At 41.2% G+C, this 17,233-nt stretch overlaps 1 protein-coding gene across 4 annotated transcripts in view; it reads left to right on the forward strand.

Moving 5' to 3' along the window:
• Positions 1-17,233, forward strand: part of LOC111150759 (CDC42 binding protein kinase alpha) — a 328,384-nt gene that overhangs the window by 296,005 nt on the left and 15,146 nt on the right. For all 4 annotated transcript variants that reach the window (XM_022508346.1, XM_022508347.1, XM_022508348.1 and 1 more), the window contains 9 exons: positions 1,736-1,841; positions 5,198-5,334; positions 6,005-6,144; positions 7,370-7,451; positions 9,193-9,409; positions 10,241-10,303; positions 11,396-11,989; positions 13,703-13,800; positions 15,366-15,450. In XM_022508346.1, the coding sequence (XP_022364054.1) occupies positions 1,736-1,841; positions 5,198-5,334; positions 6,005-6,144; positions 7,370-7,451; positions 9,193-9,409; positions 10,241-10,303; positions 11,396-11,989; positions 13,703-13,800; positions 15,366-15,450 (1,522 nt within the window). The remainder of the gene's footprint in view (positions 1-1,735; positions 1,842-5,197; positions 5,335-6,004; positions 6,145-7,369; positions 7,452-9,192; positions 9,410-10,240; positions 10,304-11,395; positions 11,990-13,702; positions 13,801-15,365; positions 15,451-17,233) is intronic.

The following is a 17,233-nucleotide window of genomic DNA, read 5'->3' on the forward strand; positions in this document are numbered from 1 at the left end:
CAACCCTCTTTTTTGTTTTTTTTTTTTAAGATTTTATTTATTTATTTGACAGAGAGAGTGCGAAAGAGGGAACACAAGCAGGGGGAGAGGCAGAGGGAGAAGTAGGCTTCCTGCCAAGAAGGGAGCCCAACGTGGGGATTGATCCCGGGACCCTGGGATCATGACCTGAGCTGAAGGCAGACACTTAATGTGTGAGCCACCCAGGCACCCCCAGAATTTATTTTTAAATTTTAAAGCTTTGAATGGCCCCTTTACTTTGGCTTTTTTTTTTTTTTTTTTTGTAAGACTTTGTGTATTTGAGAGAGAGAGAGAGAAAGCATGAACGGGGGGAGGAAGAGAGGAGGAAGCAGACTCCCCACTGAGCAGAGAGCCCCATGGGGCTCGATCCCAGGATCATGACCTGAGCCGAAGGCACATACATAACCACCTGAGCCACCCAGGCGCCAGAACCCTTTAGGTTTTGTTTGTGTGTTTGTTTTTTTAAGATTTTATTTATTTATTTTAGAGAGAAACTAGTGTAAGGAGGTGTAAAGGGAGAGGAAGAGAATCTCAAGCAGACTTCATGCTGAGTGCGGAGCCTGATGTGGGCCTCAATCTCATGACCTTGGCATTATGAGCTGAGCCAAAATCAAGAGTCACTCAACTGACTGAGCCACCCAGGTGACTCTGATTAGTCCCTTTAGGTTTTTAATATAAGTTGGTCTCAACTAAAATAACTACTACTTCAAACAGTATGTCATCAGAATTCACATATTATTGGAATAGAATAGGGATCTTACTAGTTTAAATCAGTCACACATATAAAATAAATTAGTAGCCAAATTTGTTTTCAAAAGTAAGTAACTATGTTCTGAATGCTCACTCTTCCAGCACTGTTCGAAACGCTTTATGTTCACATATCCATCCAGGTAACTGTTACTGATCCGATTTTATAGAATGAGGAAAGTAAGACAGATAAGTATTTTGTCCCTAGGCTCACACAGCACAGTGAAAGAATGGTTATTACAATTCATGTATTATTAAAGCGTTCTAAGGGTTAATTTGGAGAGGAGAGGATGTTCTGGAGAGCTGCAGTCCACATGGACTTACCACCAGATCGGACAGACAAGACTCAGAGAACTTTAGTGGGTTCGCAACAAGAAGTTCCAGGCTGCTATCTATCTCTAGAATAATGTGCGTGTGTGTTTATCTACTGAAGAATACCACTTGCTTCCAATGGAGGAAACAGATTCATTAAACATGTTCTTTGTTCTTGGTCCCATAGAATAAAATACTTGCTTTATAGCAGGGACAAGAATTTTCAGTTGCTCTTTGTTCTTCCTAAGAAGGTATAAAAGCATATTAAATTTCTGTATTTGTAAAGATATAAATACGTAACATTTCATTTAACTCTTTGGTGAAGAATAATTTGAAGAATTTGTAAAAATCCTGAATCAAAATCTGTGAGCAAAAATAAAAAGCTGCAGTTCATAACTTTTCAAATGGCATTCAAGAACAATTAATTACCATGTCACTTCTTATATTATTTTTAGCATAACCTAGCTCTATATCGCCTAATAAAAATATGCAAAGAGCATAAATTACGGAAAGATGTGAGAAATGAAAATAATTCATTCTACTTCTGTTTAGAAAACATCCTGGTAACTCGAGTGGGGCCCAGAGATTCACAGTACGGAAATCCTTTAACTAATTGATGTTTTTAATAATCGGTGTTTTTTATCCCTTTGTTTTACAGCGCAAGACCCATCAGTTTTTTGTCAAATCTTTCACTACCCCTACCAGATGTCACCAGTGCACCTCTCTGATGGTGGGTTTGATAAGACAGGGCTGTTCCTGTGAAGGTAAGAACAAAATGGCAAGAGAGTGTAATGTTAGAATCCTAGTGTTGGTTCCCTAAACTGTAATCACGTAGCTTTATTCCCCTTAAACAGTATGTAAGTGTCTGCTGGTTCTGCTCTTTCTGGTAACAGGAGTACAGATAATAAAGCAAGCACCTTGCTGCATGTTAACAGGGGAGGAACTAGATGGCCCCTAGAAACATTTTCCAGGGGAGACTTCTGTCATTGTGGCTCATTCATCTTTGTTTCGTTATTTGGGTGAATATGTGGTTCTGGGAAAGCATTAAGCTGAGTGACAGAAGACATAAAAGTTATCCTTGAATCTGTTCATTTAACTTCCACCTTGCTTAATTTCTCTAATAAGAGAAATCATTCTTCAAAAGTAGGCAGTTCAGTATCTTTCCAGAAATTTTAACTGTCTGCCACTTTGCCTCAAAAGGATACTTTATTCCCAATATTTGTATCATTGGATTTTCCTTACCACTTGTTGACTCATTGATTCATCCATCGAGAGTTCATGGAATTCCTGTGCTATACTTCTAGACACTGCAGTGTAGTCGTGGATGGGGAAAAAGACTGAGAGCCTGCCCTCTTGGAGCTCACATTCTGAGAGATGGGAGATCAGGGGTCACTTGAACAGAAAACGAAGTATATTTGTCTGGGCACCACTTTATTTTTCCTAGGACTTCTGAAATGTAAATGACTTAAATAATTATAATGGGGCACACTATTTGGGAATAGTTTATTTTATTTATAGTATATTTATTTATAGTACCTTATTTGGGAATATACTTTTTCTAATCAAATGAAATTTATCACTATAACAATGCCTTGTGTATCATTTACTAATATATCTTATAAGAAAGGTAAAATAGTTGCTAGTTCAAATTCTAATATTAGTTTCCATTTCTTAGCCCTTAGGGTTGGAAGGGACTTTGAGGGGAAGGTCATCAGGCCACATCAGAAGCAGGTGTTCCCCTTGTAGAATGTGCTTGTAGTTAGTCTGTATTTGATCACTTTGAATACTTTGAATTAAGGGGGTGTTAATGGCATCTTAATGCAGTGCATTCTATGTTTGATGAGCTCTCACAGTCAAAGCAAAAGATCCAGATTGCATCATCTCAACTAGTCTTGTAGATGCATGAGTTTAGAGCCAAAGCAATGCTCTTGGGTTGAAAAGTAGATTTGAAAGTTATGAGCATACAAAGTGATGAATGGGAATGGCGTTTTCCTGGAAACACACAGAATGAAAAGAGTGCAGGTGTGAGGACAGAGCCTTAAGAAACAGCTCAGGGAAGGTAAAAGGTAAAGACAATAAAGTAATCTGAAAAAGGAACGGCCTGTGTCATTGACCAAGAAGGTGTGATGGAAACCAAAGGAGAGAATTTGTGCAATTTTTTAGCCTTGTCCCATTTGGGATTTAGCCAGTACTTACAAACGTCATTTTTAGGGGTGCCTTGATGGCTCAGTTGGTTAAGCATCTGACTCTTGGTTTTTGGCTCAGGTCATGTTCTCAGGGTCCTGGGATCAAGCCTTGCAGCAAACTCCACACTCAGTGGAGAGTCTGCTAGAGATTCTCTCTCTTTCTCTCCCTCTGCCCCTCCCCCAGCACTCTGTGTCTCTAAAATAAATAAATCTTTAAAAAAAATAAAATAAAAATACATGTCATTTTAAAATCTGTTTATCAGAAAGAACCCTGGATAGCTAGCTACCTGCCTTTAGGGCCCTTATCATTTCTTATGCATCAGAATCATTTGCAATTACATGGTGGGGGTTTTTGAAGTTTCCCCAAGCCCCCTTCTAAAGTCTCATGTTGTGAAATTGTGCCTGTCTTTCCTGCAGAGCCTTAGAACCCTACCCTATACCCTGTGGGGCCACGGTAGACTCTGCCTGGGCTTCCATAAATATTCTGGTAATGTGGTTACAGCCTCCAAAGATTCCTGTCATGTTCACTTCTTCCTGATGGATTAAAATTAGATCCTGTATAGAACAATTATTTTGTTGCTTCCACTGCTGTTTGTAGGTGAGATTTTTGCCTATTAGTAAAACAGTTTATAACTTGTTAGACACTCTACTTGTGAGCAAGATGTCTTATGGTAGTTTTCACAGTACCACTTCGTCTTGGCCCTCTGGTGGTTTCATAATGCCCATCAGTGGGTGTATGGTACATTTTCCTGTGTGCATGCATTCCCGTGATGGTATCCCTTCAACTCCTCTCTTAATCTTTCCCAAATATTCTCTAGGACCGGCCCTTAGAGTAGGAAGTGTCGAAATGAATATTCTTAGTCTGCAGCCCCTTCCAACAAGCTTAAATATTTTAACTTTTTTTTTAAGATTTTATTTTATGGAAAGAGAGTGGGTGGGGGGAGGGGCAGAGGAAGAGGGACTCTCCAGCAGATTCCACCCTGAGTGCAGAGCCCGTTATGGGATTCAATCCCATGACCCTGAGATCATGACCTGAGCTGAAATCAGGAGTCGGAGGCTTAACTGACTGAGCCACCCTGCAGCCCTACATATTTTGTCACCCAGCCAAGTCTTGGTAAAACTTAGACATTTATTTTTGTTTATCCTGTTTCTTACAGTCTCAAGTTCATCATGTGCATATCAGGTAGAAGTATCATGGCAGTGTGGTTGGTGGCTGGGGGGTTGGGCTCTGACCCCAAATGCTAGGGTTTGAATTCCAGCAATGCCACTTATGAGTCCTGTAACCCAGGGCAAGTCATATATAAATAGTAACTGTAGCTCTCTTAGATTGTTAACAGAAAAATTAAATGCAGTCAATGAGGTTAACCATTGTTATGATCTTGGTCATAGCTGAAGTATCCGTAGTGAAACTAACAACTCCTAAAGTTTATCCTTAATTTGTACGTCTTTAATCATGGAACAGTTTCATTTTCAAAAAGAAGGATTATAAGGTTTGCCAGATATTGCAAAGATGTCGGGTAATTTCGTGTCCATTAGTGACCCTGGCAAGAGAAACTCTCAGGGCAGATACCAAGTTGCAGTGAGAAGAAGCGTTAGAGAGAACTCCAGAAACTACTTTTTGGGATGCCAAGTTTAAATCAACTGTTGTATGCACAAGATTAGATTTTTTTTTCCCTATGTATTTGCTGCTCTTGATTACTAATGTTAATAAAGAATAATAATACTACAATAATAAAAATCTTTACAATTTCTCATTGAAATTCTTATTAGTAAGCAAATGAATCAGCTCCCCAAATGACAAAACAGTTTCTTTAAAACAAAGCCGCAGATAAGCATTCATCTGACATAGCCCCTTGTATGTAATGAGCGCTCAGTATTGTCTTTTTGTAGAAGTGAATTTTTATTGAACATTGTTTTTCCCCCCTCTTCCAAAGTGTGTGGATTCTCATGTCATATAACTTGTGTGAACAAAGCTCCAACTGCTTGTCCAGTCCCGCCTGAGCAAACAAAAGGTCCTCTGGGGATAGATCCACAGAAGGGCATAGGAACAGCATACGAAGGTCATGTCAGGGTAAGTATGATTAGGTTGGGTTTAGATTAATCTTTTAAGGTTAATTAATGACTGAAAATAAAGTCCAGGCGCCTCACAAATAGACTCCTTGACAGAAAATTAGGCAAATAAAATTAGGCAAATAATCTTATTTCATCCAGAGTGATTTGAAAACAAAAACCTGGACTTTGCTTGGAAATAAATTCCAAAATCTCTTATAGTTTTCTGTACTGTCCTTATCTTGTAATGACCAGGTGTTCATATCTCCGTAAAGGAGTCTTTGGCACCTGGTCTTCCTGGGGAGATAGCGTATGCTTATAAAGTGTGAGATCCTATCAGGCTGTTCTCTTACTTGTAATCCTGAATAGCATTTAACGTGTAAGCTGCATTTCATCATACTCCCAAATGTGGCTTTGATGCTACCGAGAAAGAAATCCATGAATGCTATTTTAATGAATTACTAGCGAAACTTAAAAACTTTGTAGAATAAAGAGGCGTACAGTATTTGGAGAATGTGTTCTTACAGTTTCTCACGTCATCAGTGGTCTGTGCGTTCCATCTCTGCTTGACCCCCCAAGAGCGGCAGTTGGGATGCGTGTACGTTGTCTTTAGGTTCCCATCGTTCAGCTACGGAGGTAACGAAGAGGCCATGATTGACATTTCAGTTTGAGTTGTTTCTGTTTCCCCAAAGATCCCAAAGCCGGCTGGAGTGAAGAAAGGGTGGCAAAGAGCACTGGCTGTGGTTTGCGACTTTAAACTGTTCCTGTACGATGTTGCTGAAGGAAAAGCCTCTCAGCCCAGTGTCGTGGTCAGTCAGGTGATTGACATGAGGTGAGCTTTCGAAAGTGAAAATATTTGTACGTTTGTGACATGGGAATAAAAAAGTGTCTAGTTTTTCATCCAGTTACATTGCCATACTTTTATTTAAATCTAATCTCATATTGATAAACTTATGTACTAATATTGCCAGAGTGATGTCATTAAAACCAGGAAGCAAGGTGTCATTATACGACAGGTTGATGTGTGTTGAGTGAGTTGGGGCCCAGGCTCAGGGAAAAGGAGCAAAGTTTGAATCCAAAAGACCACCATGAGATGGCCTGCCTAACGGGGGCCTAATGTGTGGTGTTTAGCTATTACCTGAAGGTGTGGATCCTAATTCCAACATGAGGAAGGGGAGTACAAATCCCAACATCAGATAGGCTCTTAGAGTACATAGTGAGTCGGGAAACACCTGAATGAGTACATCTCCGGAATAGTTCTGGTCTCACTCTGCAGCCTCTTCCCCGCCCCATGGAGTGCTCTCCTTTACCTGTTCTTGTAACTCCTGCACTCCCCTGGGAGAACTCAGGAGCCCCCAGAGCTTCAGCTGCCACCTCTGTGCTGATGACTCCCACACGGGCCTCCCTCCAGCTCTTCCTCCCACGCTCAGAGCAGGAGTTTCCAGCCATGGCACACGATGGCATTTCATACGGCACCTCAGACACGGCCTCTTCCCCACAGATGCGGAATGCAGGGAGGTTGATGCAGGAAACTTTAGCAATGAAAGTCCGACAGAGCCTGCCCAGGGACTCGCTGTAGAAAGATAGAAGAAGCAAAGACAAGACTAAGACATCAAGTCTCCCAGACCAAGAGATTGATGGCACTAAGACTTAGGAAGTCACAAGGAGTAAATTATTGTGGAGGAGTTCTGTTTCAGGTGTTGACAGAATAGTGAAATGTCAGATATGCTACATTGTAGACTCATGAGCTGGGTTGCAGGAGGCAAGAGGGTGCGTTGTTCTGGAGGGTTCAGATCCCTCGTCTGCATGTACTGGTGCTGGCCTTGTGACTGGAGCCAGCAGTCATTGCCAGCTGTTGTGTAATGGCCACTGCTAAGTTATTCCTGAGAGATTACTCTCGGCCCCATCCATTACAATGGCAGGAAAATTATTTTTTTTTAGTTCAGTTTGGATGTTTTGTGCAATGAAGTTTTGAGGATTGCCCCGTGTGTGTTATTTGAAGGTACACCCTGAACACAACACATACACTGACTTCTAATGTTTCATTTTTCCTTCAGGGATGAAGAATTTTCTGTGAGTTCAGTCTTGGCCTCTGATGTTATTCATGCAAGTCGAAAAGATATACCCTGTATATTCAGAGTGAGTGTGTGTGCTGTAATTTGATCACTGAATTAAGTGTTCTTACTGAATATGTATTTTGTCTCTCCATATAGGTCGTAAGCTTACTAGGAAATACCAAATCCTGCATTCCTTAATGTGTCTTATACCGTCCAGTACTGGACTGTGCAGTCAGTTAGTGCTAAGTAAATATTTCATTAGTCAAACACCTGTAGAAAGCATGAATATTTGGCTTCTAAAATAGGATTCATCTTGGGTGTTACTTTCGAGCCACAATTCACTTTCCAAAAAAATATAAGTTGAATAAGTGTGAGGTTTCTCAAGTTTTTGAAGAAGAGGTTTCTTTTTAAAACCTCATTTAGAAAATTGATATTTTATTTCTATTGCTTTGTAACAACTACTCCAAAACTTAGTAGCTGAAACCAGTAATGACTTATTTTTTACCGTTCTCTGGATCAGCTATCCAGTTTGAGTGGGGTCGACTAGGATCACTCCTGTGGCTACATTCGGCTCATTTGAGGCTAGAATATCCGAAATGACCTTGCTCCTGTATCTGGGGCCTTGCTGCCGTCTGGGAGCCAGGCCATCTCCGTGCTCATCTCCACGCTCTCTCTGAAAGTTCTGCATGTGACCTCTCATTCAGTCATCCGGCTGACTTCTATGGGGCTGGTCTGCAAGAAAACCTTTCTTTTAAGGACCTTTCTTTTAAGGACTTTTCTTTTAAGGACCAGGCCAAACCAGGAGCACCTCCTGTGCATCCTGTTGGTCAGAGCAGGTCCTGGGGCCAGCCTGGATGTAAGGGGAGGGGAAATAGACTCCAGAGCTTGAGGAGTAGAGTTCCCTAAGAAGAATTGTTGGTAGGCAACTTTGGAAGCCGTTTGTCTTGCCACAGGGCAATCTTGAATTGGTGAATTAAGACAATAGAGGTTTAAAAAAAAAAAAGACCACCGCCCTAATGTTATGCCCATATGCTAAGTGATTGTCTTTGAATCTTGTATCTGGGAAAGTCACCAACGGAGCCTAAAGAGGCCCACTTGCCTGGAGCTGATTCACGTAGTGGGACTTTGTGGTCACTGCTGTTTAAAGCACTTTTAAGGGGGGGGATCCATACAGTCTGTTCTGATTGTAAGTACTATGTGTATAGTGATAAATTTTCATGTAAATACCAACTCAAATGATCTGATCGTCTCTCAAATAATGTGAGTTATATTATGAAGTAACAGAATGTTATTGCTGACTTTTTAAAGCAAGTTGGAAGTTGGTTTGGTGTAATGCTTCTGAGCATGGACCCCCGATCCCCATCTGGGAGGACATGCTTGGAGACCGTGAGTCTCTGCGCCAGAGTATTTTTGTATGTAAAATCAGGATCTAATAGCAATACCCAACTCGTACTTCGCAACATATTCTGATCACTGCTCAGGTATTGCTCAGTCAATGCCAGCGGCAGTTGATGTGTGAGTATGGATAAGGCATTTCTCAGTGATGGCATCCTGGCACTTGATAGCAAAGAAAATTAAAAAATGGTTACTAACATTTAAAATGGTATCTAGCTAGCCAGCCGGATAGTACCGGTATCTGCTACCTTTGCTTTGTCCTGAATTCTGAGGTGAAAACTAGTTATTCTCCTGATGAGGAGAGCTGACCTCCTGTAAAGATGTCATCTGATGAATGCTCATGTTGTTGGCCAGAGCCTGGTCCGCTGGCATCGGCGTGCTAGTGCAGGGTGTCTGTTTTCTAACACAGGCTGATTGAACTGTCCTAGGTCACGGCTTCCCAGCTCTCAGCGTCTGACAGCAGGTGTTCGGTCCTGATGCTCGCGGAGAGTGAGAGCGAGAGGAACAAGTGGGTGGGCGTGCTCAGCGAGCTGCACAAGATTTTGAAGAAAAACAAATTCAGAGACCGCTCAGTCTATGTTCCCAAGGAGGCTTATGACAGCACTCTGCCCCTCATTAAAACAACCCAGGCGGCTGCCATCATAGGTACGGACTTGCCCATTGACTGTGTTACTCTAGTTACTGACTAACCTACCGTGTGAGCAGAGCTGGCTTACAGCTAGGAAACCCCAGTGTCCAGTGTGTCCCCTGTGTGCTGCTCCGGGTGTGCAGGAAAGGTCCGCTGAATGAGCGAGGCCGCTGAGAATGTGTTTTCGGTAAAGGGGAATTCCCAAGTGCATTTTCTTCTGAAAAAGCCACAGTGCTGAAGATTAACCTATAACAATCTATTTTCTGCTGTGAGACTTAGAACAAGTTGCTTAACTTCTTAAAGCGTAAGTTTCTAGGTAAGATGGGGTTCCAGTTACCTCAAAGAAGTGATGGGGAAGCTTCTGGAAGGCGAGACACATGACACAGGGTGCCCTGCATATCAAATGCCCTCAAAAAATGGCAGTTTATGTGTCTGGAGGTTTAAATTTTTGTCTTCTTATATACCTATCCAACTCTTCTGTTACTTGCTAATAAATAAGGAAAAGCTAATTAGTAGGGTTATGCCTTCCACAATTTTTCCCTCCCAAAACAAGAAACAGAATAGGCCCAGGGTGCTAACAAACTAGGTTTTTAATTTTTTTCACCCTTTATTGAATAAACATTTACTACTTTTTCTAAGTATGGATATACTAATGATTATTCCGCTAAAAAAAGACCTGAGATAACATTTACCACTGTCATCTGAAAGGAGATTTTACAGTACAAATTGTTATTGCAATTTTTAAGTTACTTATTTCAGTTTTTTGTACAAATTTATTATCTGTTTTGTTCTATTAGTTTTTCATAGTTTTACCTATTAACAGTGTTTCGTATTCATGTCTTCCATAGATCATGAAAGGATAGCTCTGGGCAATGAAGAAGGGTTGTTTGTTGTTCACGTGACCAAAGATGGTAAGAGAAAGTTAATTAATGCAGAGTAATGTCCAACCAGATATTGTTGGACAATTCTGGACTCTAGATTCTAAATACTAAAAAGAATAGGATTTGCTCTTCTGTATTCTGTAATTGAAATTTTCCACACCTAATTTGATGTGTTTATGAATCAAAAGATATCCTTTAAAATTCTTCAGTTCTCCTGAGTTCTTAAACTTGCACGTATGTGTTGTGTTTCTTTTGTCGTTTATTTATCAGCTCTCCTGCGCAGACTCAGGTGGCATGCCTAGAGATGGCTGTGAAAGATACAGCTTGATTTGTTCTTGCTTTGTTAGTGTTTGAAGAGGTAGCGGTCCTTAAAATGTGTTCATGTTGGGGGTGTTTTTCCCCCACACTTAATACACAGATTTTTTTTTCCCAGGGAGAAGTAAAATACTGAGTGAAATAAAAAAGAACTAGTTTGCTAGTGTCCTATCTTCAGATCAAGTGAGATCTTGGGAAAACACTGCATTTAAACTGCGTCTGTTTGTTACCCATAGAGGTACCTTCAGGGGCGCCTGGGGGGCATAGTTGGTTCAACCCCCAGCTCTTGGCTTCAGCTCAGGTCATGATCTCCTGATCCTTGGGGATCCTTGGAGGTCCGTGCTCGTGGAGCCTGCTTGAGATTCTCTCTCTCAGCCCCTCCCCACTGCTTGTGCACACACATGTGTGTGCTCGCTCTCTTTCTAAAAAAAAAAAAGAGAGAAAGAAATACCTTTAGTGAAATATGCCTTACTGTTTTTAAAATAGGAGCACCGTGGTAAAGTTCCTGAGAATTTAGTGCCAGTAAAAGGTTTTTTTCCTACAGATGTGGCCTGCTTTATCACACAGGGACACTTTGCCTTGGTTGCCAGAAATCATGGTGCTGAATTTAACACTTCACTTTAGGCATGTGCAGTTACCTTATAATGGGTATAATTATACCTTCCTCTTTCTCTGCACTGATTCAGAGCTCATTCTTCTGGATGTATCTGTGTCTCTATTGTAAGTTGATATATCGTTTTGAGTGTAATTGGGATATGATTAACAAATAAAACATTATTCTGCATTTATTATCATTTCTTTGCATAGAAATTATTAGAGTTGGTGACAATAAGAAGATACATCAGATTGAACTCATTCCAAATGATCAGCTCGTTGCTGTGATCTCAGGACGAAATCGTCACGTGCGACTTTTTCCCATGTCAGCTTTTGACGGACGAGAGACTGATTTTTATAAGCTGGCAGAAACTAAAGGGTGTCAGTCCATAACTTCTGGCAAAGTGTGCCATGGAGCTCTCACATGTCTGTGCGTGGCTATGAAAAGGCAGGTCCTCTGTTACGAACTCTTTCAGAGCAAGACCCGTCACAGAAAATTTAAGGAAATTCAAGTCCCATATAACGTGCAGTGGATGGCGATCTTCAGTGAACAGCTCTGTGTGGGGTTCCAGTCGGGATTCCTCAGATACCCCTTGAACGGGGAAGGAAGTCCGTACAGTATGCTCCATTCAAATGACCACACACTATCATTTATTGCACATCAGCCCATGGATGCCATCTGCGCCGTTGAGATCTCCAGTAAAGAGTATCTGCTGTGTTTTAACAGCATCGGGATATACACCGACTGCCAGGGCCGGAGATCCAGACAGCAGGAGTTGATGTGGCCAGCAAATCCTTCCTCTTGTTGTAAGATTCTCTTATTTTGGCTGTTTGACCTTTTTGTCCCTTTCCTTTTCCTCCATCTCATCTCCTAAATATATTCACTATTAATAACAGATTGTTTTTTAAAGTCACCCTTAAGGTTTTGCCAAAGTGTCAATTAGGTTGTTGATCTAAAGTGACTCTCTGTACTTAGACCTCGGCCGGCAGGCTCGACATTACCTTGTACCTAGTTGAAGCTAATCTTTCTATGGCATATTTTACTTAGGTGGATTTTCAACCCATGTTGTATTTTGAAGTAACTCTGAACAGTTATCTTCATGGTCCCCCAAAATACAGCACTTGTGAGCGTTAACAGCTCGTGACACTCGCACTGGAGAAGTTGTTACTAAGTGAATTATTTAATCGGTTATGTAAAGGTGTAACGCAGCATCTGTAAGAAGTGTTTCTCTGTTTTTTATTTTTATCTAACTAGATAGAGACTTGAGATTGCCTGTTGCTCTCTTTCGAGAAATACTAAGACATTAGTAAATTATCAGATACTCATGGCATGCCATCGCTGCGGACAGGATAGAGCACCCAGCACGGGAGGCCGTTTCCCCTACTGACGCAGAGTGGGAACCAGGAAAGATTCATGACAAGTGCAAAGTTGCAGTGAATTCTTGGTTCTCTGTAGCAGAAGTACGGAGCTCTGGACAGGCCTGTGGGAGGAGTATCTGAGCCCACATGCTTTGTTTTTAGTGGAAGATACTTGAAAATGCTCGAATGCTGAACTGGGGAACTAGGGAGAGGTTGCCGGTACAGTAAATACAGGAGGCCAGAGAGGATGGAATTCAGAACCCCGGGGAAGGATTTGGGGCCGGAAGTATGAAATCTCTTCCACTGGAACCAGGTAGGAGGAGTGATGGGCAGGATATAGTTGAGTGTAAATATTCAGTGAAGAAAAGTTAGGAAGGCCATACATGCTTATTACTGAAGAGTTAAAAAATCTAAATTTAAAAAAAGAAAGAAAAATATTTGTAATCTACCCACCCAGACCTAATTATTCTTAAAGTTTTGTGTCTTCTAAAATACATATTCCTATCTGTGGTGTCATATGTGGAATAAAGGCTGTTTGGTAACCTGGTCAGGTAATAATTCGAAGTATTACTTCTAATGTGGAGTCAGAATCAGGATATCTGGCTCTTAGGAATAGCTCGACCGGGGATATAATACAGGACATCAGCTTAAGTTAATCATCTCATCTCTCCTTGCTCGTGTCACCATCTGTCACTGTTCATTCTTCCAGTTAGCAGTTCTGAGCATTCGCCCCACTCACATACCTGTGTCAGGTGCGTGATCCTATGATCCTGCGTTCATAGATGCGATGGCAAGTCTCACCTAAAGATTGCTTTATAAGTCATTGTGCTGTCAGTAGCTTAACTGGTTTAGGAATCAAATCTTATAAAAAATCGTAATGGCATCCCTTGATAGAACTCGTTTATTGGAGAAGGCAATATTCTGCCATCTGTATTAGCAGAATCTTTCTGTATTAAAGTGACCGTCTGACCCGACCCACAGCATGTCAGCTGCTCATTTATGACTGACTTCTACTCAGAAATGTTTTGATGTGCCTACTAAATGAACAGAGTAGGATTTGGGTGGGATTCCACTCTACGTTATTTAGTGTAGATCTTTCAAAATGTTTGGGGTTTACGAGTTAGAAGTAATTAGCCACTATTCCCCCTTCCCTTTTCGCAGGTTACAACGCGCCATATCTCTCAGTGTATAGTGAAAACGCAGTTGATATCTTCGATGTGAACTCCATGGAGTGGATTCAGACTCTCCCACTCAAAAAGGTAATTTCACATGAAAATATGGGCTGAGTGCACTACTGAGTGTAGTGAAACACTAACGTGACTAGTTAGCTGTTTTTCACTCTGAGCATTTTCGGGCAGTAGGTAATTCAGGATTTAGCTAAGAGGAGAAACACTAGGAACAAAAGTCAAGCTTTTTCAATACCATACTCTTTTTATCCATTTAGTTTCACTGGATCAATAGGAGTATTGTCTTAACGAGTGACTAGAATCTACCCCCAGCCTAAAATGCCAGTGTCACCTTCTACCTCAGGAATTCTGAGGGAGAACGCTGTCACTCTTTCTTATAACTGCTTTTCACATAATGGGATGCAGGCTTGAATCCTGAAGGCAAAGAAGGCAGGGGTTCAACTTTATAAGATAGTGTCATTATTTTCCAGAGTCGTCGTACTGATTCATATTCCCCCCGGCAGGACAGAAGATTTCTTGCAGATCCACATCTTCTCTGACCTTGCCATTCTCAGAATTCATAGTCTTATAACCATTATCAGTGGTTGTAAAAGCTATCTCATCGAAGCCTTAATTTGCATGTCCCTAATCTTTCTATGTTTATTCATTCTTATTTCTTTTTCTGTGAAACCCTAGCTATGCTTTTTGCTTATTTTTGTTTGGCTTCTTTTTTTAATTAATTTATTGAAATTCTTTATGTATTGTAAATATTGAGTTAGTAAATGTGGGTTAAATCTTCATTTGTGACCTATCCATTTTGATTAAGTATTTTGTTCAACATTTACTTTAGTAACAATAAATTATATTATTTTTCTGAAAACACTGTTATAAATTTTTTTTTAGATTTTATTTAAATTTAAGTTAGTTAACATATATAGTGTATTACTAGTTTCAGGGGTTATTGTTACAAATTTTCATGTCGGTATATATAGCATTCTTATCCTTTAAGCTTATCTTTTTTTCTGTTAGGAAACTTTTGTAACTCAGGGTCTTAAAGATAGGACCTTTATTCCAAAAGTTTGAAGGATGTGACTGTTACATTTATGTCCTTACTCCCTGTAGAGTTGGTGTTTGATGTGTGGTGTGAGGTAGGGGCTCTATTCATCTGTTCTGTGTACGTGAGCAGTTGCTCTGTCACCATTAACTGACAGCCCCCCCATCCCCAGTGATACAGTTACACTCTGATACTCTGTCATATATGGACATATAATTCTAATATATATTATGTATCATATATATATAATATAATTCTAATCCCATTCCTAAAGTAGCTACAATGATATCTTCTTAGTATAAAGATTTAGTCACTAATGGATTTAATTAAGATTTAAATGCATTTCTGCTATTTTTCCCCCCCAGAATATTCTTCCTTTAAAATGTAGTCATTATAACTTTCTGGTTCAAATTAGATAATTTTATACCTATTTCCCATCAGAATTAATGTTAATTTTTTGTTGATTTTCTGAGAGAGCTGTATTTTGAAGAGGAAGGATAGATGGAAGGTCTCGATAGTGTGTGCTTTCTAAATAGGCCAGGAGTTTTATGATTTCATTTGAAAGTTTTATTGAAGTACTAATTTTATTTTTTTATTATTTTAGGTTCGACCCTTAAACAGTGAAGGATCATTAAACCTTTTAGGGTTGGAGACAATTCGATTAATATATTTCAAAAATAAGATGGCAGGTAAGAAAATATACACTAATGGTTAGCTTCAGTGGAAATGTTCGAAGCTGACTGCCTGAAGATAACAAGTGGCAGAGACCAGATTTAAACTCGGGTTTATCTGACTCCAAAGTCTGTGATCTTGGCCACAGTCATACTCTCCTCAGTCTATTGAGATAAATGTCTGCCTAAAAAGGCATTCTGTTTAATCTTGCATAGCTGTCTACACAAAATACTGGTTTCTGATCTACCTTGTTATTTTTCTGTGGAGGACTGAATTAAGTGGCGTAAGGATAGCTGTAGTTGTCTTCTGTATTATTGATATTATAAAACCCAACCCAGGTTTGTGGCACTGACATTGTGAGACCTCATCCAGAGCTCTGACTGGGGACTTCGGGCAAACATCCACTGACACATAGGGCTCCGAACTTCAGAAGTATTCGTGTCAGCGTGGGCAGGGAGGGCAGAGAGGAGGGTCCCAGGAGCACCAGAATCAGGAGCGGGGAGTGGGATCCCCAGGATGGGAGGTCTGGAGAGGACAAGGGCGGTGTCCACAGTCGCTGCTGGCCTTCCCATTTGATGTCCGGCATCTGGAGGTGTTCTGCTGTCTTAGCGCTCTGGAGGTTTCTGGGTTGACAGACTGCTGGCTGTAAGAGAGGTCTTCCGAAGGGAGAGTCAGAATTTAGAAACGATTCCCACTAAGTGGTGGATCCACCATGAATCTAGTGACACTGGAGCCTAACACCTCTCACCACCAAGGGCCTGTACTTCGTTTGGTGTCCGTCTCTTAGAGGAAGTCCAAGTTTTGGTGGAGGATCAGCTGCACCCTATTCTCACTGTGTGTGGCTGTGATGATCATACAGTATGTCCATGTCCCAGGTCGTGCCCGCAGGATGAAGCCTCTTTCCACGCATTCCCCACGCTCTCATCTTTCTGCTCTGAGCTGGCGGTGGGGGCGGAGCCTAGCGAGGGAGGACCGGACAGAATTTCAGCATAGGTGTCTTGTCCTTGGGAAAAGGAACAGACCCCATTCCCCAGAGGCCCTTTCTTTTTCTCTGTATTGCTCTGTCCTTCATCTCTCAGGGGCTCAAAGTGTTACTGCAGCCTTCTGGGCCTCCCACATTGCCCACTCCACCGTAACTCACCCAAACCTGCTCTGCCCTCATGATTCACAAATTCCAAAACTGTGTTTCAGCTGGAGTGAAGAAAGCTAGCTGACGAAGCTACATTATTCCGATCCAAGAAGAACATTGCTTTTCTGCTTATCAACTGCCCTGGCTTGCCTTGCAGGCTTCCGCCTGTCTCCCTTTTTCTCACTTCAGCTTTGTGGCTGTTAAAAATTCTGAAGATTGGCTTTTCTCCTGTTCCTTATTTAGAGAATGGCATCCATCATGTTGTGTGACTGCAGCTGTCTATTTTATTCCTAGAGTGTGTGCACATATTTCAGCAGGTCTGCGGAGTCTTTGGCGGATGGTTTTGTTTACTTCTAGGTGTTAAAATTGAAACCGGATGCATATGAATAAGGATCGTCTCCTCCCCAAGATCGGAAGAGTAGAAATAGCAAGAGTCTCACCTTTAGCAGAGGAACCTGGTGGGAGCTGGAGCTTTTGTCCTTAGTCCACATCTGGCAGAGTGGGTCTTGCAAAGGAAGTGTTTCATCATGTCAAAATACTTTTAGTTGTCCTTTACAAGAATAATTTACCCATTACACCTGATGCCACATAGCTTCACGGAGGAGCATGGAACCAGTGCCTAGAAGGCGAGAAAAGACAGTGCAGAGAGATTGCGGTGGGGAGGGGGAGGG

This window comes from Enhydra lutris, unplaced genomic scaffold (assembly GCF_002288905.1).
Source record: "Enhydra lutris kenyoni isolate GAN:26980312 unplaced genomic scaffold, ASM228890v2 scaffoldscaffold24, whole genome shotgun sequence".
Taxonomy (NCBI): Eukaryota; Metazoa; Chordata; class Mammalia; order Carnivora; family Mustelidae; genus Enhydra; species Enhydra lutris.